Consider the following 21,546-nt stretch of genomic DNA (forward strand, 5'->3'; position numbering starts at 1 on the left):
TTTCTTTAGTAGTTTCATAGTTTGACAACTTAAATTCTTGAAGTCATTTTGATTTTATTTTTGTATATGGTGAGAGATAGAGGTCTAGTTTCATTGTTCTGCATATGGAAATCCAGTTTCCCCAGCTCCATTTATAGAAGACTGTCCTTTCCCCAATGTATGTTCTTGGTATTGTTGTTAAAAATGAGTTTACTGTAGATATATGGATTTGTTTCTGAGTTCTCTGTTCTGTTTCATTGGTCTATGTATCTGTTTTTATGCCAGTACCATGGTGTTTTGGTTACTATAGCTCTATAGTATAATTTGAAGTCAGATAATGTGATTCCTCCAGGTTTGTTATTTTTGCTCTGGAGAGTTTGGTATTCTGGGTCTTTTGTGCTTCCATAAATGTTAGGGTTGTTTTTTCCTATCGTTGTGAAAGATGTCATTGGTATATTGATGGGGATTGCATTGAATCTGTAGATTGTATTGGGCAGCATGGACATTTAAAAAATATTGATTCTTCCAATCCATAAACATGGAATATCTCTCCGTTTTTTGGTGCCATCTTTCTTTCATTAATTTCCTTCATTAATATTTTATAGTTTTCATTGTAGAGATCTTTCACTTGTTTGATTAATTCTTAGATGTTTTATTCGTAGCTAGTGCAAATGGGATTACTTTCTTGATTTCTTTTTCAGATTATTCACTGTTGAGAAGTAGAAATACTATGGATTTTTGTATGTTGATTTTGTATCCTGCAACTTTACTGAATTTGTTTACCAGCTCCAATAGTTTTTTGGTGGAGTCTTTAGGTTTCTCCAAACATAAGATCATATCATCTGCAACAAGGATAATTTGATTTCTTCCTTTCCAATTTGCATGCCTTTTATTTCTTTCCTCTTGTCTGATTGCTCTAGCTAAGACTTCCAAGGCAGTATCTTCTAACAAATGGGAGTAGGCTTCTTTTGTAGTCCCAACAAATGTAGGGGAATCAGGGTCCCACTGCTTCCTTAGTAGGGCCCCAAATTTGACACAGGAGACCTGCTGGTGTTGGGAATTCAACTCTCTCTGAAGCTTCACTCTTTTTTTTTTTTTTGAGATGGAGTCTCTGTTTCCCAGGCTGGATTGCAGTGGTGTGATCTCGGCTCACTGCAAAATCCACCTCTTGGGTTCAAGCGATTCTCCTGCCTCAGCCTCCCGAGTAGCTGGGATTTTAGGTGCACACCACCATGCCTGGCTAGAGTTGGGGTTTCACTATGTTGACCAGGCTGGTCTCAAACTCCTGACCTCAAATGATCCCCTGCCTCAGCCTCCCAAAGTACTGAAATTACAGGCATGAGCCACCACGTCCAGCCAGAAGCTCCACTACTCTTATGATTAAGTCCTTAGCTGGATCTCTGCTCTGCTGCCCTCCACCTGTAGGAGGTTGAGGTTTCCTTAAATGCTTCCTAAGAGACCTTCTAATTTTCATATTTTTCCTTGAATTGATGATTAATTACCCTGAGTCTGTCGTATCTTTCTTCAATGAATCAAGTCATAGCAATGGCCGTCAAATTCCATAGCCTTTATATTTACCATCTCTTATACCTTTTGAATACCAGATACATTGCACCAGCGAGTGCATCTCCTTCTACTGGTATCCCATCCCAGTTCACCACCTGTGAAAGTTTTAACAACTGCACCACCACAGGATTCTGAGGGCTATCCATCCCCCACCTACCACAGGTGATGGGGTCCCCATTGCCGAAGTAATTGCTGTAAGTGATCTATAATTCAATGAAAGATTCTGCTTCTAAGGACTATTTCTGGTAACAACTGTATTCGATCCCTGGGAACAGACCCAGTTGGTGAGCTGTATTAGGAAATGCTCTCAAGAGATTAGAATTAAAGAAGGAAAGATTGAGTGGAAGGAGAAGCTGATTTGCAATACAGTTACAATGGAAGCTTCAGCTGACCTCTGGAGCTGGCATGGCTCTTCTGAGTATTCCCCAGTTTGGGGAAAGGGGGCCGCCAAGCCTTTGTGTTAAGCACTAGCCGGTCACTGGCCATGGGCCCACCCTGGGAGGGACATAACCTTGGCTAAGGCCAAGAGTGAGTCCTAGTGAGGGAGGCAGCTGTGAGCTGCCAGTAGCTGCTATTCCCAGCAGCTGGGGGTGGGTAGCAGGGGAAAATACCTTGAAGAGGGGATCAGAGCAAAATACCTACACTCTCCCTATATATTTTTATAATATTAAGTAAAAAAATACAAGGTAGAAACTTGCATTTATAGTATAATTTCAATGTTAAAATTAATATACATAAAATGACTAGAAGGGAATTAAAATGCTTAAGAGGTTTTGTTTTGGTGCTGGGAAAATGAATGACGTGCATTACTCGCCCCTCACCACTCGTATCTTATACACACATAAAAAACCTTAGAATACTTTATTGAAAACACAAACCTCCCCACTGATTCCTCTCTATGGGCTGTTCAAAGCAGTTAGAAAGTCGGCTTTAGTATTCCTTAGTAGGTGGCTGGGTGAACAAGCTGTGATACATCCAGATAATTAAATATTCAGTAATTAAAAAAAGAAATGGAATATGAAGCAATGAAAAGGCATAAAGGAAACTTAAATGCATACTGCTAAGTGAAAGAGGCCAACTCAATAATTGTATGTACTGAATGATTCCGGCTATATTGCATTCTGGAAATTGCCAATTATGGAGGCATTAAAAAAAGTCATGGAGGCCGACACAAAAGGATCTCTTGAGCTCAGGAGTTTGAGATCTGTCTGGGCAACATAACAAGACCCCGTCTCTACAAAAAATAAAAATTAAAAAAATTAGCTGGGCGTGGCAGTGTGCGTCTGTGGCCCCAAGCTCCTTGGGAGGCTGAGATGGGAGGATTGTTTAAGCCCAGGAGGTTGAGGCTGCAGGGAGCCATGATTGGGCCACTGCACTCCAGCCTGGGTGACAGAGCAAGACCTTGTCTGAAAAAAGAAGATTAGGGGTTTACAGGGTTTGTGGGCGAGGAGGAGGATGGATGAATAGGTGAAGTGCAGGGGATACTTAGGGCAGTGGAAGTACTCTGTATGATACATGGATGTGTGTGCATATGTCAAAACCCATAGAACTGTACAACACAAAGAATGAACTCTAATGTACTAAACTATGAACATTAGTAAATAATAATGTGGGCTGGGTGTGGTGGTTCATGCCTGTAATCCTAGCACTTTGGGAGGCTGAGGTGGACAGATTGCTCGATCCCAGGAGTTCAAGATCAGCCTGGGTAGCATGGCGAACCCCTTCTCTACAAAAAAATGATACAATAATTAGCCAGGTGTGGTGCTACGTGCCTGTGGTCCTAGCTACTTGGGAGGCTGAGGTGGGAGGATGCTTGAGTCCAGGAGGTTGAGGTTACAGTGAGCCATGATTGTGCCACTGCACTCCAGCCTGGGTGACAGAACAAGACCCTGTCTCAAAAAAAAAAAAAAAGTGTCAGTTTTCATTCATCAATTGTAACAAATGTACCACACCAATGGAAGATGTTAGCAATAGGAAAAACTGTGTGCAGGGAAGAGGGAATATAAGGGAACTCTCTGCATGATGTCCTCAATTTTTCTGTAAACCTAAAACTGTTCTAAAGAATAAAATCTATTAATTAAAAAAAAAAAAGAAAAAAGAAAGTGAGCATCAGTTTCTATAGTCTATGAGTAATGCCAGCAGTAGTTGTGACTGAATTAACAGATCACATGCTCAGTGGGCAGAAGAGAGGAAACCTCCTTCTCATAGACTGAACAAAGCCCTTTCTGGCAGTTGTGAAATATCAGAACATAAATCTACAGATCAACAGCTGCCTTGTTTATGGACACATTAATAGGTAACACAACAGCCTGACTCTTGATTCTGGAATCTTACTGTTTCCTCAGTGAACCATAACCCAACCATTGAGTCTTGCTCTACGCATTCAGAGAATGGCAGGGGATCCGGTCCTGTGACAGGACACTTGATAAACAGATGAGATAAACTGGAGTTCAGTCTTCTGACGACTGCCAGGGCTGGCACTGTTTTTCTTCTGGCAACTACCCCAAGTTCCTGGCATTGACTCTTATTTTTCCTTTCAAGCCAAATGCAAAAGGGACTTAACCTCAACAGACAAAGATTGCGGAAGAATGTGTATGTGTTGAAAAGTAATCCAGTAAATTGACAAAGCTAATGAATTTTCAGAGGGATTCATTCAATATCACCCGGTGAGAGTCAGCACTTGGAATATTTCCACAAAGGCAATAAGAGAAGGGGAATTTGTTTATTACCTTTGGCTCCTGAAAGAAAACATTGTCCCATACACAGCTTCCATGTCTATTGTTGATTTGCTTAAGCATTTGGAAACATTGAGATTCTTCATTTATAAGTTCATTTACTCATTAACTACTTATAACTACTTATAGTTTTTTCACTGATTACTATGTGAGAGGCACCCTCTGCGTGAGATTGTTAGTGGAGAGGTTACAGTAATGTACGTTCCACTGTAATCTCAGAGAGTGGGCAGTGGAAGGACCCTTTTTCTTTTTTCTCCTTATTCCTGCCTCATTTAGAAGACAATTCCTTTCAGCCCTTCCACTTCTCTCTCCACTCTTTTCTGGGAGATGAGATCTGTCTGATTGGCAAGATTATAAGAAACTTCCATTCATAAGACAGTGTTGCTAAGGGACACTGTCACTGTTAATTAGAAGCAAGAAAACTTGGCATGCATTTGCTTTTATTTAATCCATTTGGAATTTATTTTTGTATGTAGCAGAGATAGGAATTTCATCTTGTTTTTCCCAATTACGTAGTCGTTTATTAAAGAATTAGTTTTGGAAATGCTATTATGATAAACTAAACTTCCATTTATTTACAGGTCTGTTTCTGAAAACTGTTCTATCACCATATATTAACTATAGTTGTCCATTTCCTTTTCTAATTAAAACTTAGAATCGGTATTTGAAAGTAAACATCTTCCTAGCGGTTTTTTTTTTTTTTTTTAAATTGACACGAGTTGAGTTTGAGAGAGAACTGACTTCTTTTCAATATTAACTCTTTCCATGAATGGAAAAGAGTGAACTATACTACATTCCAAGAATGAACTACACTACATTCTAAGAATGTAGTATAGTTCTCCATTTATTAAGAATATTTCACTGAAGTTTTATAATTGTCTTTCCATAAGTTTTGCACATTTTTTGTTAGGTTTATTTATAGTTAATTTCTGGTTAATTTATACATACACATACACACATATAATTTTTTCTATTATGAATGAATAACTTTTTCTTGTTTCCTAACTGATCATTGATAGTGTTTACCATGTACCTGGCCAACTCTCTTATTAGTTCTAAGAATTTTTAAGTTGATTCCATGGAATTTTTAGGTAGTAAATTATATTTACTTCAAATAATCATTTTTTTTCTTCCTGATCATTATAATTACTTTTTCATTTTGTTTGTTTTATTGCACTGGCTAGGACCAAAGGTAGACAATAATAGTGATGGTTGAAATCTTTTTCCTTTTTATTTTCTTTTTTATTTTTTGAGACAAGTCTCGCTCTGTCACCCAGGCTGGAGTGCAGTGGTGTGATCTCGGCTCACTGCAACCTCCGCCTCCTGGGTTCACGCCATTCTCCTGCTTCAGCCTCCCGAGTAACTGGGACTATAGGTGCCCGCCACTGTGCCCAGCTAATTTTTTGTATTTTTAGTAGAGACGGGGTTTCACTGTGGTCTCGATCTCCTGACCTTGTGATCCGCCTGCCTTGGCCTCCCAAAGTGCTGGGATTACAGGCATGAGCCACCACGCCCAGCCTTCTTTTTTACTTTAAAGGTAATATTTTAAAATATTTTATGTTAAGTACATTTCCTGTAGGTTCGTGTAGATACATTTTATCAGGTTAATGATGTTGCTTTTTTCCTCCCTATTCCTAAATTGCTAAGGAAGTTAAATTTTTAAAAAAAAATTAATCACACTGAGACATAGTGATAGGATCACTTTTTGTTTTTACTAATGGTCCAAGATTAAATAGAGATAATTCTCTTTTAAGGAGCTCATAAAAGCAAATGTTAAAGGAGCTTATAAAAACGCTGATTTAAACATTAGAATGCACTGAAAACCAACAGTCACAGAAGTAACACGTAGAGTGGCCAGGGTCTGCTGAGAGTGAGCATTTGTTGAGGTAGCTTTCATGGGGCAAGTGAAAGTGTCTGACAAGTATAGGAGGTGGAATCAAAATCTCCTGGAGCTCTGCAGTCTTATTTCTTGTAGTGATTACATCACTGGGGTCAGATATAACACAGGCACTGACAATGGCCAGAAATGCTCATAACACCCAGTTCTGCCCAGAGTGGGGAAGGCAATCTAGTGTATGGTATCAGAAAGGATTATTTGTGGCAAATGCTTATAATGCCCATTTGACTGAAGTAGGAAAAAGAATTTCTCTTCCTGGAGAGATGACTGAGACCCACATTACTCCCCTTAGGGATAGATTTATTCACCTGAGGTTTGAGACCCACCATCTTGGCCACCATTTAGAAGGAGAAGAATTGAACAGTCCACCCCAGCCTGGAGAAGCCCCTTCCTGCAATGTCAGATGAATGTGGATGCTTCTGCTCATCTTATTTATGAACCACACTTTAGGTTTGCATGGAATATCTCCACAGGAGCTTGGCTGGAAATGCAGATTATCATTAATTCCACACCAGTCTTTTACATTTACAGGTGTCCTGTTGTAAATAATGTGAAGAGTAAAACTAAGCAAAAAGACATGGGCTCTGTATCCTGCAAAGTTGGGGTGGGATTCACAGGGAAGCGAATGTCACAGTGCTTGTATTTTAAAAAAATGTGAAGTTAGGGGCTCTATAGGGTTTCCTGGATACTCTTGGGGGCGCACATTTTTGGAAGGGACTAATCATAGGTGGTTGACAGTTCTCTTGTCTTACAACATCTGTTTCAGAAGAAAGTGAAATGTTTTCTACACCAGCCCTGACAACCAGCAATTTTTGTACTTTAAAAATCCTTTGCAAGAATGTAAACTACTTAACTACCCAAAGGAAAATATATTTTATGCGTTGCTTCTATTTTAATGTTTACAAGGAAGTCCCAACTAAAGATGCTGGCTAAAGTACTGAATGTGCACAATTAACTGAGTATCTTTTAACAGATCCTTGCTTTCAGCTCTCAAGTGACTCAGAGAAAATTGTGTTAACTCAGTGATTGCTTTATAAGTACACTGCGAAATGGCACTTATAACCAAGTAAATGAGATGCATCCTTTCAAACTCCAAAAACTAAAATGTCCCAACTTAAGTAGAGAAGGAAGAATCTTTATAACTTAGTGACTACTTGAATTTTGAGGAAAAAAAGAGAAAGGAATAGAAGATTACAGAAGTGGAATCATAAGGCTTCTAATTTGCTTAGATATGATAACCTGGGATGGGGTGTGGTGATTCCAAACAACACAATACAATTGTAGTCAGCATAAAAATTACAATACAATTGTAAAGAGAATAAAAATCATGTTTGGCATATGCCAACTCTATACCCTTATACCAAATATATAGCAACTGTTAAGTGATACCTTGTTTATAATGTATTTAGATGGACAAAGTATTATTCTGATTGTTTTATATCTAAGTGATACTCCACAAAACAGATTTATCTGAAGGACAGATTAGTGAACAATGGCGGATCTCAAATCATGTTCACATTTAGCACTTGATAAATGATCTTAATTCCTGCTATTAATGGTTCCTTTGTTCAACTTAATGCATTGGAGCATTACTCAGGGTATTTCAAGCAATTTCATGAGAAAGTTGATTGATCATGCAAACAATATGTAGGATTTTAGCATTCTTTATACCATACAGAAAACTTTTTTCACATTTCTAGTACTTTTCTAGTTTTATTTGTTACACGTAAATTCAGTTAGAATTTATTCTGGTGTAAGGAGTGAGGTGAAGCTCCAGCTTTTCTTTTTTCTTTTCAAATTTCTAACCCATTATCTCAAAACCATTTACTATCGGGAGCCTGAGGCAGGAAGATCACTTGAGGCCAGGAGTTTGGGATGAGCTTGGGCAACACAGTGAGACCCTATCTCTTTAAAAACAAAAACAAAAACAACCCCCTCTTCCCCCCCCACACATTAGCCAGGTGTGGTGGCATATGCCCATAGTCCCAGCTGCTTGGGAAGGTGAAGTGGCAGAATTGCTTGAACCCAGGAGTTTGAGGCTGCAATGAGCCACGACTGCGTCACTACACTCCAGCCTAGGTGACAGAGTAAGATCCTGTCTCAAAATAACCCCCAAAACACACTTATTAAAGATATAATTTTAAAATGTGCACGTGCCCAAACCTATTAAAAAGCAAATACTAATGAAAACTTAGAAAAAACCTGTGGCATGACTTTCTGTTTGTGGATGGTTTTATTCCAATTAAGATGTAGACAAGGCTTAATGAGATCTTACAAAGAAATAAATTCAGGAACTAGAAGGAGATGCTCTTCTACCCACAAAATATTTAAATGGAGGAGCTGAATTAAAACTGCTAGGAGGGATAAAGTGAGTTGTATCAGAAATGCAGAAGTAATACAAAGGTTTTGAGATGTACATAGAAGGGTATTGATTGCAGCACCGTCCACAACACTGTCTGGTTCTTGGGTTGCTGCAAATCTCTGGACTCCTTGTAAAATCAATCCTAGTTGACTTTCTGCTATGTTAGCCAAACACAATCCTGAGGCACTATATTTTTCCTGTATGTTCTCTGTTTTCACTTTTTATTTATTTTCTCTTAGTGTGGATTACATTTTTGATTTGAAATTTATGAGAAATAAAAAAATTTTTGAATGTCTGACAGCTAAGGAAGAAATGACAGTAATCCAGACAGTAGAGAAATTAGTGGAAGGCATGAAATCATTTGAGAAGTGTACTTTAATGTATAGCACAGCAACCACTGTATTATGATCAGGATATTGAGGACTTGAATACATTGCACTTTATTTTTATAACAAACAGACAAATAACCAGAAAAAAGAGTTGATTTAAGAAATTTATTATTTTTTTTAAAAAAGCAACTTCCAGGGTTGTCATTGTACAGGTTTCGCCCAGTCTCCTATAGCATGGTATAGTGATAACTGATTTTTTATAATAAGGACTCAGAGGCATTGAAGATCCATAACTATCTTGTGAATTATCACAGAAAGAAGAAAGAGTTAGAAGAGTTTAATGTTAAGTGTATTAAAAATCATATTCTAATTCTTTTAATTTGGTTATCTGAGTATGATAATACAGGAGAGCTCAGATAACAAGAAAAGGCAATTGGTTAGAACACTCCATTCCCACAGGATGTGCATTAACAGACTTTTTACTGCATATATTTTTATATAGTTTGCAAACTAATTCAACCCATTTTACACAGCATTAATTTTTTTCACTGAATTGACACTGGGCTGAAACATTTGCTTATCATCTTATAATTATTTTTTTCCAGTTCTTTAATGGATTTTACTCCCATCTGACATAGTGTTTGGATTTTAGTGTATGTGACACTTCAAGATCATCTCTGCCCATTCTAATGATAGTTACAATGAGGTTACCCATGGCCAGATATCCAAGACTATTAATTAATGCACCAGCTCTGTTCTTAACTTTGGTAAACGAGAGACCTTGTGTCTCACTGGAGGGTGCACCAAGCTTCAGGCAAGAAACTGAGCTGGCTATCAACAGACTATGGTTCTTATCAAGGTTCTTATTAATGCTGTGCAAACAAGGGTCTCGTCATTTCGGTAACTATTTGTACATTTATAAAAGCAATACAGTCATGGGAAAAACCAACAAGCACAGCTTGGTAGAATAACCTGCCATGAAATATCATCGGCTTTATAATAATTTACTACAACTGTTCTTTTTATTCACACTGGATAGGAAATGCTTCCATCTAACACATGGAATACGAATATATACAACACAAATTTGGCTTTAATAAAAAAAAAAAACAGTTCAAAAGGACAATAACACGGGGGCTGAAAACAATAATTTTGTGCAGTTTCCTGATCATAATCACATGTCTCCTGCCTTTTACAGGGAATGACACAAGTATTGATGGATTTTGTAAACCAGTTAAAACATTCTCCTGCCTGTAATAGCCCACTATGAAGATATCACCTTGTTCATACAGTCTATAGAAGTTTCTCCTTCTTAACTGTAATTCTAAATAACCCGGGATGACACACTGAGTCGGTTTTAAGAACAAACCCTGCGGAGCCTTTTCAAAATCATCATACATTTGCAGTTCCCTATTCCATCAAAATGCTTTGCCAAAACATCTTGTAACTGCACTGGGCATATGACTGATGTGCTGAATGGTGCATTTGCACTGATGCTCACCATCTCGTTGCTCAGCAACGTCAGCATCTTGGCTTGAACTTCTGAATGGCCACGGGAATCACGCGGCAGTGCCATGGGGTGGGTGGACTGTTTTAGACTGCCAGCAGTCAAAACAGTTGTGATGGGCTCAACGTCTCTACACTGTGAGCCTGGGGAACCCATTCTCCTGCGGAATGGTTTTCAGGGGCCCAGCAATGTCACTGCAGGTGGCTGAGATATTCTGGCCCCTGCTTATGAGGAACTACATGAAAGAAGAAGCCTAGTGTTCTAAAGAAATAGACAATGCGGCAGGGTTGGGGAGAGGCTGGGGGGTTGCTTTCATGAGTCTGGAAATCTCTGGTTTTAGCTCTCTGAGAAGGCTGGGAGACTCTGTTGTAGGCAGCTGTGGGAGAAGGCTAGGGTTGGAGGTACACTTGGAGATGCGTTAGTTTGGCGTTGGCACTGCAGATTCAGCGCCCGTGGTCCCTGACTAAGGCACTCTGCCTAGATCTATTTTCCCCTGACTGTACCTTTTATGCTCCCTGGCTTTCCCATTCTCCCTGGAAACTCCTGTTTGTTTTTGCTTTCTAAGATACAGATAGCAAAGTAGGTTTCATTTCTCTCATCTGACTGTTGTTGGGTTCGTCTGACTGTTGAGTGGCGGCTTTTTGGAGTTGTAATTTGAGAAGGATTGTGAAGAAATCAGTGGGCTTAATAGGAAGTAGTGCTGTGATTGATTAGCAATGTCTGCCATGGCCACAAAAATTGGTATTGATAAAATAAATGCATCCCAGGCCCTTATATCTCTGTTCTAAGTAAAGTGAGCAAATGAAGCTGGCTTGATGTATTCTTGAAGGATCTTTGGAGACCATAGCCCAAGCCATTAAATTGATATTTATTTTATATTCTGCTTTGTTCCAGAAAAGATTTGAGAATTTGGGGGGCTTGGGACAGGAAGTTTAGGACTTGTGGAGGGAGATAATTTTGAATAGGCTGATGCAGGAGGCCCACGACAAGGAGCTCTGTTTTTACCCCTGGGCGATGAAGCCCAGTGTTTAGCAAGTGATTATAGGGCTTACTGATTAAACAGATCCAGAAAGACCTGGAGAAATGGGGCGAGTCCCAGGCATGGTGGAAATTTCAGGCAGAACATTTCTGTGTTGCAGATCTGATGCATTTCCCCTTGGTTAACAGCTGATGTTCTATGTTGAAAAGCCAAAGAGAAATATATTTGTATACACACACATCCCTTATGGGGGTTAATCAAAGATCCTTATTATGTCAGGACCATAGTCTCTCAGCTCTACCCAGAAGTCTCTGGTGCACAGCTTTACCAAGAAAAAAAAAAAAGAAACTAGTGATATTGTGTGATAGGTCCTAATGATGGTATTTTGGGAAGATCAACTCATGTTCATCTCTGGAAAACAGGATAAACTTCATACCTCAAGTGATTTAAACTGAAGTCAAACCTTGATTTTTCACATGAATCATTAACAGGTTGCTCTTCGACAATGCCATTGTCTGTTGATTTAGGGACCGTGTCTGGCCAAAGCCAGCCAACTCTAGCTGCTGATGGCCTGTGGGTTTTAGAAACTAACTGATGCTCCCACCAATACACCCCTGTCAATTGCACACAACTGATTTCACTTACACATCAACATAGCAACATACCTTTTCCATCAGTAAACACCTGCTCCCTTTCTCACTTGGAAACGAAGAATTTGCAAGGAAAAGATGGCATATATTTTTATATACCTGCAAACCCCAGGAGAACATCCTTTTGCATACCCGTCTGATGTTGAGTTTCTTACCACACCAGGCACCCCAGTATCTCCAAAGTTGTAGGCAAAGATTTCCTCTTTCCTGGGTGGTGCACAGGGGTGAGGGTCCTTAGGCTCCTAGGCCAAGGGTCCAAAGTCCAGGGATGCAGGTGGAGTGGAGGCAGGAGGGCAGCATTTTAGAAACCCAGCAATGTATTTCTTATCCAACTCTGTGTTTCACCCTCAGATAAATGATTTTCTTACTGGTCTCCATGAGACATAATCCTGTTGAGAGCATCTTGCAGTTTCGCTGTCTCTGGAACCTTCTAGAGGTGATAGATGGCTGGCTATAAATGTGACTGTAGTTGCCTCCTCATTTTTTTTCTGGCAATTTAAAATATCTGTTTCTTTCCGCGGATCGTGATTGTTGGTATACTGGCATTGCCAACCAATTTTTAGCAATGTGTGAAGATCAGTGGGCTTTATCACCACTCCTCTTCTCTAACTGGAAAGACTTGTTCTAACACCTCCTGAAGTTTCTGAGAGAGCCCAGAGCAGGAACTTTGGGCTCTAGACAGAAGGTCTTGGAGGAGGGCGGGAGGGAGGAGGTGCCCTGTTGGGAGGTGGAGCCTGGGGAGGAGGGGGAAGGGTGCAAGGTGGGGACGGGATGGGAGGGGTGGGGGCACTGGGGGGCGGGGGAGGGCAGTGGGGCGCAGGAGGTGGGGGGGTGTAGATGGGGGCAGGAGGTGGCGAGGAGGTGTGGTAGGCGTTGTTGAGCGGGTACTTGGCCGGCTGGTTGTTCTTGACCCTGGTGAAGTTGATGCAGCGCCCCTAGAAGAGAACCGGAGAGAAGGAAGCATGAGCGGATGGCCTCACATCAGGGCCTGTGGTGCTGCGGTGGGCGGCTTGCAAGGAATATGCGGAAAGCAGGCCCCTGTTGGTGACAACTCTCCAGTGGCACATAGTAGAACTTGAGGACAAGTGAGCTCCCCGCTTTCTTTTCCTGGACTGTGTTGCAAAATTTATCTTTTCCTGGAGTCTAACTCTCAAGTGGGAGAAAGGGAAGGAGACTGACCTTAATTGGGTGCTGTGTACAGAGGTCGTCAAACTGAATCTCCTCAACAGCCCTGCTAACCGGGTATTATTAACTGTTCCATTGCACAGATGAGGAAACAGGTTCAGAAAAGCGAGGTTACTTTTTCAAGGCCACACAACTAGGAAGAGGTGGGGATTGGTGATTCTAACCCAAAATAGACTCCAGAATTATCCTTCCTGCTGCTACTTTGCCTTCTGGAAGGGGTCCTCATATTGCACAAACAAAAGTCATTTATTCTGATTCATTTCAATTACATGCCTGGAAACGGCAGAAGGTTAACACCACGAGCTTCTCCTATATTGTAATTCAAGGATGTAGCTAGAATCTGTGATTGGAGTTGTCGTGGAGCCCCTGATGCATTTACCTCGCCTGTGGCCCCTCAAGCGCTTGTTCCGGGTAATGAATGAAGGAGGCAGCTATCTCTACTGATGTGACCAAAACAGCTTCCCCATCCATGCCTTGCCTTCTGCAACGTGCTAGTAAATAATAAACAGTTTATCCTGCCCTTGTTCTGGCTGTGGGAATCCCTCATCTACATGCGGCTGCACCTGTGCAGGTACCCTTAGTTGTCGTCACAGGAACCGACAACCTGTGTACCTTAAGAAATACAACCTGGGGACATTCTATTGCCAAGCAGGCATCTACCCTGAATTCTGCTTTTCCCCTACCCTTCTTGGGTACTCAACTGAACAATGCAGTGAAGACCCCGGAACCCCTAACAGCAGCCTCCTGAAAGTCAGCGTCCAAAGCCAGCCTTAAGTAGCCCTGGGTCCCCTATAGTGTGTCTGCTCTGCTCTCCAGAGGCACAGGCGTGCTTTCTCTGTCCCCGACTAGATACCCTCTAGTCTCATCTGGCACTCAGGAGCTTCCGTGCAACACTCAGCTCTGCAATGGAGGGGAGACGGGCCCTCCTGCTCATCACATTCTGTGCTGGTGTGAGCTCACTTGGCCACTTGCCTGGGTGTGTACCCGCCCTCCTGAGGGCTCCTGGCCTCCCTCACTTCCCATGCCTGTGGGGCATCTTATTGTTCTCTCTCTGGCATGTCTGGATGCCTACAGCATCGTTCCTCACGGAGGCCGGGGTGGGGTTGCTCCTCTCTGAGGCTGCCCTCTGTGCTGGACCTGGGGCTGGGGTGTGGAATTGTTCCTGGCCACATGCTCCAGAATGGACGTTATCCTGTGGTGTCCAGCCTGAATGAGATATGTCCAGAGAGCAATGAGTTTCCCTTTCCAGGCCTTTTAGGGACAAGCCTGAACGGGAATGAAGAGCGTGAGGTGTGGAATTTGGGGAACAATTGCTGCTTAAATTAGCTCTAGGACAAGAGGAAAATGAGAGTGTGTTATTAGAGACTTGGCTCAGGATGGGCCACAATAGGGACAAGCCACATGCTTGTGGGAGGCAGTGGGGCTGAGCAAACCTTCCCTCCCTGTGCACAGCCCCGTGCGTCCTTCAAGTCATAAACCATGTCCCTTTTCCTCCACACGTTTCCCCCACAGTGACTCCAGCCTCCACTTACCCTTTGCTTCCTTGAGTTCTCTAGTTACAGCCTACACCACACATTGCAGCCTGCATACTACAGTTATTTCATCTGTAAATGCCTTGCCTCCCTGGCCAGACGAGAAAGTTCTGGAAGGCTGCAGCCTTGTTTTGTGCTTTGCTGCTCCACAGCTCACAGCCTCACAGGGTGTTTGCATGGTACAGGGACTCTTAGTAAAAACGGAGTTGTCTGAGCCACTCAGGAAAAGTTGGGGGTGGGAAACCTTAGCAATAAACTGAAAATTAATTCCTAGAACATAGCATTAGTCAGAGGGCATCTTGGTGAGGAAGGGCCGAACTTGATGGGACTGCAATTGGTTTAGGAGTTGCAATGCTATGTTTAGATGTCAGCACCCTTGTTTCTCTGAGCTTGCATTTCATGTGATTAAACCAGGTGCTAAGCGGGGGAGGCTCTGATTCGAGTTCCACTCACTGCACAAAGAAGTTACCCCCTCCTCGCTGCACTGCCCAGAGCTCCCGGTTTATGTCCAGCCTTTCAGGCATGATGCCGATTTTGTAACCCAGTACTGTACATTCCCGGCTGTTCAAGCTGCCCTCTTTTATAGCTTTATAAATCTAAGCCTCGGTTACAGTTTATTTATGATTCTGGATAAAGCTTTCCTTTAAGATGTGAGGGCCCTAATGATTACCATCTGTGATGAATTCCCGCGACGACAATTTAGAGCCGGGATTTACTGTGCTATCTGTTCTGCCCTTCGTTCCTAGACATGCTAAGTCAGACTGAGAGGCTCAAGAGATTCGCGTCCTTTAAAGATGAAGGGAAACCCTCATCCTGGGGAAGGAGCTGCTGGTGCCTGGGGTCGAGTGCTCATCCGGCTTCAGATCCCCTCCAGAGCTGGCCACCAGGCTGGGCGAGAGGGGAGGCTAATTAATTAATCCAGAAGCTCAGGTACTTATTCTCTTCAATTGAAATAAGTCACTCTACTGTTTTCACCAGAGGCTGTTTTGTCCAGAGACAAAATCAGGAGCTCCCAGCCTTCTTCTGCCAATATCTCTATTCATCATCCACGTTAGGATTCCCAGCGGTTTTCAAAAGGGTCTGAAAGCATCCACAGACTAAAAGATGGTCTCTCACATCTGTCCCCTGAAGATGGGATGAAAAAGGGCAGTGGCGGGGAGTGAGGTGGGGAGGAAGACCTGATGTCAGCACTTCCAGCTGCCGCCAATGGTGTCTTGGCCAGAGCAGCAGAGGGATGGCGATGGGGTGGGGTAAAATGGTGATGGTGGAGGCAGAGAGTCCTCCTTCCTCTGGTCAGTAACACCCTAGGGGTACACCCATGGGTCACCTACTCCAGAGCATTGTGCTGAGGTTCATTATAGACTTTCCCCAACTCCCCATCACCTGGTCCTTTAGAGCTGAGCACAAAAGCCCAGAGCTCTCATCAGGCAGCCAGAGGGGAGGGGGCAAGCTCCCAGCGTCTGCCCTGCCCCCACTGTGGGACACCCCACAGTGTGATGTGAGGTGGGGGTATTCATACCACCTGTCACTACAGGATTAGGAGGACTCCCTTAATCAATGTTACGAAGGCCTTGGAACAGTGCCTGGCGCACTGTGTTTAGTAAACGAAGCTGAGTCTAATGCTGTCTCTGCAGGTGGGGATGCGCAGACACAATCAGACCCTGTCTGTGGTGGAAAGGCCAGTTGGAGGTGGTATCAGGTGTTCCAACTCCTAGTTTAGTGCCTTCTGAGCGAGCTGCAGACTACAGCTTCTATACTCCACACCTGGCTTCTATAATAAAATTGGTAAATAGGAAAAAATGTAGCAAAAATGTAGGGAAAAACAAAGCAGCTCCTAGAGCCTGCTCTCTCATGTCTGTCCTCTCCTCCTGCTGCCACTAAGCCCTGTAACTTATTTCTTATAGGACCTCCCACAGCGCACTGCGCACACGTTTGATTGATGATGAATTTACACGTACTTCTCTTCCTGAAAAAAGGTGCAGACTCGGCATCAACAAATCCCTGGGGTAATATACAGTAAGACCCACAGTCTTTGCAAGAGGGGTGTGGTTACAATAAGTTCTTAAAACCTGGAGTCAGAGGTGCCAGCACAAACACAGTAACATTTAGACCACATAATTGGCCTAAAGATCAGTTTACACAACATCGTTTTTTGCTTGCAAGAGGATAATAGAAAGGCCAGATGTTCTCAGTGTCATGTAGGCCAGCAAATCTGCACCAGTGTTTGGTTAAAAGGTTGCTAGGATGATTGGAACTCTCACTTCATAACACTAGTCTTGGTGACCCAGTTTTATTTTCTACAGTACTGGTTTTGTGTGGTTTGATTCAGATCCAAGATTTGGCTTTGACCTCAGTTTACCTCAGTGTCCTCATTTACAGGAATGAATGCCAATTATTCTCACACATTAGCAAACATTTCTCAGATTAAATTCTAAGAAGAAAATGCAACAATATCTCCAGCTAAATGAAGGCTTAGCACGATGCCAGCTGGCCTTCCTCCTAGGCTTGAAAGTGCCATTTTGATTTGGCTGTATCTCATGGTGGTGGGAGGACCATGTGAAATGTCCAGGTACATTAGCGTCTTTATTTATCATCAAAACTCTGTCAGTTAAGCATCATTATTTTCATTGTACAGAAAAAAACTAAAGTCTCACACCTATTTAAATAACTTGCTCAAGACTACACAGCTAGTAAGCGGCAGAGTGGGATTAAAACCTAGCTCTGCCTCAGGAACTCATCCTCTTCATACTGTATTCCTGAATATAGGCTAAAAGTGCAAATGATTTCTTGAAAGACTTGTAGATAGCAACACACGGTGTAGGACTTGACCACAATCCAGCAGCTCTTGACACAGCTAAGCGATTCTTCCCGAACCTAAGTCTGGCCAATTCACTCTCCAGCTCAAAATTCTTTAGTGATTCCCCATCACCTTTAAAGTAAAAGCCAAACACCTCCACTGGCATACAGCCCTTTGGGATCTGGTCTGTGCTTATGTCTTTCAATTGATGTCTTACTCTTTTCTTGCAAGATGTCCAGCTTGGTCCACCCTATGCCCTCCACAAATATTTGTTCAATGAGGAATATAATTTGCCGTGTGGCACTTTTCTCTAAATGTTTCCCATTAGAAACATTGCTCCTTAACTGGTTGGTGAGCACCTCTGAGGCAGCCGCAAGGGCTTCTCTTCTGGAGCCTAGAGTTGCTCTAAAGAGCTCAACGTTCAAGTTCAAGTTGGCACTCAACAGATACTGCTCACACACCGGAGCTCCAAGGTGCCGCAAGATGTCTTAGAAAGCTCTGATTTTTCCCTGCGGGTTTAGGCTCTCCAGAGGTCAAGGATCCACGAACACAGCTATGAGTTTAGGGCTTCTCAGTCACCTCCCCATGGTCTCCTTGCACATCTCCTAGGTTCTTGGAGAAAGGATGGCAAGAATCCTATGTACTTCCCTTGGCTTCCACACTTGAAAGGTTCACGTTACCTCTAAAAATAATTTTTGGGTTACCTTTGATTGCTTTATCAAAGGAAATTGTTCATCAACAAAAAGCTTTGCTTCAATTGGAGGTGACATATTCTGAAATGGTTATGATGAAATGATCAGGATGAAATATCTTGTTGATCAGGTTCTGGATTTCCCTGGGTTTGAACTCCAGGCATTGATGGTCTGAGGAGTATAGAGACAGGACACTGGTGGTGGGGGCTGTGGTCTGCTTTGTGGGTTGCAGTCAGGAGGCAGAGTTCTACCTCTAGTCCTGCCGCTAACATAATCATTGTGAAACCTGGGGCAAGTCACTTTCTCTCTATGAGCCTCAGTTTCTTCATCTGTCCAATAAAGTTGTACCGGCTAGATGACATTCAGGGCCTTTCAGTCCTAATATTCTATAATTCCATCAACATTTTTTGTTTTTTTTGAGATGGAGTCTCACTCTGTGAGAGTGATCTTGGCTCACTACAACCTCTGCCTCCCAGGTTCAAGCGATTCTCCTGTCTCAGCATCCCAAGTAGCTGGAATTACAGGTGTGTGCCACCACGTCTGGCTAATTTTTTTGTATTTTTAGTAGAGATAGGGTTTCGCCATATTGGCCAGGCTAGTCTCGAACACCTGACCTCAGGTGATCCGCCGGCCTCAGCCTCCCAAAGTGCTGGGATTATAGCTGTGAGCCACCGTGCCTGGCCTCCATCAAAATTTGAATTCCTTTGAAACCTTTTCCTTGGATAATTTAATCTGAATTTTTTTGGGGCAGCCAGCTTGCACATTTCTTTATACTAATTAGTTTGGTTAATGCTTTGTATTGCATATTTTCTGGTTGGTCATTAGATTTTAAAAAATACTAATAAATTGAAATTTCAAAATTGGAGGTCTGCTTTTCTATTATTGTGGTAAGAGTTTGAGCTTGCCTGCAAGTTCTGAATTTGAGTTTGTGGGATGACAGGGAGATGTGACAAGAGGTGTGGGCCGATTGTGTGCAAAAGAGTTGCCAGTGGTGAGCTCATGTGTGCTGAGTGTTATGAGACATCTGTTTGGGCATCAGGCACGCTCAGTGGAGAGGGAGCTGGACTTTGGAGATGGTTAAAAATATGCTATGGCTCCCACAGATTAAACCAAATAGTTTCCTATGAACGGAGGTCATCTAAGGAGATTGGATTTCACAGGAAGAACTCTAAAATAATTAGATTGACAAAGTATAACATATACGCCAAGTTTCCTCTGACAAATACCTTTTTTCTCTGGCCTAGTTCTCCCATTGATTATCTTGTTTGGAGGGCTATAGGTATTTCTCAAGTTACTAATGAATTAGGTTTCCAAAGTCAGTTGTTTGGAATTATGCGCATAGTTTCTAACTTAAATCATTCTTGTAAACTCAGGCTAGACCACAAAACCTCATGGACATATTGAAGGCAATTGACACAATCCTGCCAAAGGTGGTGCTCTACTGATGAATTAAACACATGAACGATGAATGGATGGCTGGATAGGGTGACTTAATAGTTAGCCTTCTACCCTATGATTCTCTTCATTTGTTAATTTATTTTTGCATTTATCCTTTTGACAAATGGGTTTTGAGTGCCGGCTATGTCTTCAAAAGTGCTGCAGACAGTGCTGAGCAAATGTTGAGGTCCCTGTCCTCATGAAGAATATAGTCTAGAGGTGAAGACAGACAGTAGTCAAATGGACCCCAGCAACCACATTTGTGATCTGTGACCCTGAGCTTGACCACAGTTGACTGGACCAGAGGTGGACAACTATGCTGAGCTAGAGCGATCAGATTCTCCCTCCAGTGAATTTGGAATGAGCACTGAGTGACAGGTAGTTAGTCAGTCAGGACTGATCATTTGAATAGAGGGAATGTAAAGTGGGAACCTAGGGATGAGGGAGCAGCCATCTTCTGCCACAGTCAGGGAGAAGCAGAGAAAGCTCTGATTCTGTTTCATAAAGACCCTTCATACCCATTCATTCTGCCCTGCCCTCATTATTGCTCATCTTCTAACACTTGGCCACCAAGTAAACCAGTCTCCCTGCTCTCAGCCTTTCCCTTTCACTTGGATATTTTGGTTTTCCATGTAAAATTCATACACACGCATGCACGCACACACACACATATATAAATGTGCACATACATACATATATATGTATGTCTACATATGTGTAGATAGAGGTATGTATAAAATGTATGTATACCTGTATACATAAAAATGTATATACACACAGACACATTCAAAGTTATCTTGCTGGCCAGGTGAGGCGGCTCATGCCTATAATCTCAGTACTTTAGGAGGCTGACGCAGGCGGATCACTTTAGCCTAGGAGTTAGAGACCAGCCTGGCAACACAGTGAGACCCTGTATCTACAAAAATAAAAAAAATTAGCCTGACGTGTGTGCCCTTAGCCCTAGCTACTTGGGAGGCTGAGGCAGAAGGATGCCCAAGAGTTTGAGGCTGCAGTGGGCTATCATGGCACCGCTGCAGGGCATTCCAGCCTGGGCAACAGAGCGAGACCCTGTCTTGCTCCTTCGTCTTCCCCAAAGCTGGAGCCATGGGCAAACAGAAGGGTGTGTTGGGAGTGGTGATGCTCTGATCCTTCTCGGCTCCCCTTTTCTCTGCCTCAAACTTGCCCTGCCTATAAATCTCATAATAGCCTGCCTTTTATGTGCTGTTCATGGAAAGGGATCCAAGGTCAACTCTTTTAGTTATTTGATTCATTTTGCTGACACACAAACTGGCACGTTCTCCATAATAATGTCTTTGGATGCCAGAACTGAGGGTAAGATGAAAGCACACAGGAAATATTTGGTAACACGAGGAAACTAGAAAAATGAAGGAAAGGGTAGAAATAAAAATGGTATCTCTTTAGTTGAAAAATACACAATGAAAAAAGAAAGAAGAGGAAGGGAGAAGGGAATGTTAAATTAGAGCACTCGGAATTAATATTTTGTGCTTATCTTCACAGAGCACAGACACACACCCAGTGGTGGATATATTTAGGAAAATGGGATCATCCTGTATAAAAGTTTTAAAGTAGTTTACTGTGACCACTTCTCCCCTGTCATTTTCAATGGTTGTAGAATCCTCTATCACATGGAAGCACCAAATGCAGTTAAGAATTTCTTTATTGTTGGATATTAAGAGTGTATCTAATTTTTCTCTATTATAAACAATGCTGTGATAAAACCATTCATAAGTATTTTCATACATCTGTCAATTGTTTTAGAACAAATTGTTCGAGGTAGAATTTCTGGGTCAGAGTTTATGGACATTTTAACAGTTTTTGATACTGTCAAACTGTCTTCTATAAAAAGTGATATTCATTCGTAGTTCCAGTACTATTTTA

General features: G+C 42.2%; 1 protein-coding gene across 1 annotated transcript in view; it reads right to left on the reverse strand.

The window, feature by feature from the left end:
• Positions 1–9,019: 9,019 nt before the first annotated feature.
• Positions 9,020–21,546, reverse strand: part of ANTXR1 (ANTXR cell adhesion molecule 1) — a 238,567-nt gene continuing 226,040 nt past the window's right edge. The window contains exon 18 of the mRNA XM_002799283.4: positions 9,020–12,939. Within this exon, the coding sequence (XP_002799329.3) occupies positions 12,679–12,939 (261 nt within the window). The 3' untranslated portion in view covers positions 9,020–12,678. The remainder of the gene's footprint in view (positions 12,940–21,546) is intronic.

Source organism: Macaca mulatta, chromosome 13, assembly GCF_049350105.2.
Source record: "Macaca mulatta isolate MMU2019108-1 chromosome 13, T2T-MMU8v2.0, whole genome shotgun sequence".
Lineage (NCBI taxonomy): Eukaryota > Metazoa > Chordata > Mammalia > Primates > Cercopithecidae > Macaca > Macaca mulatta.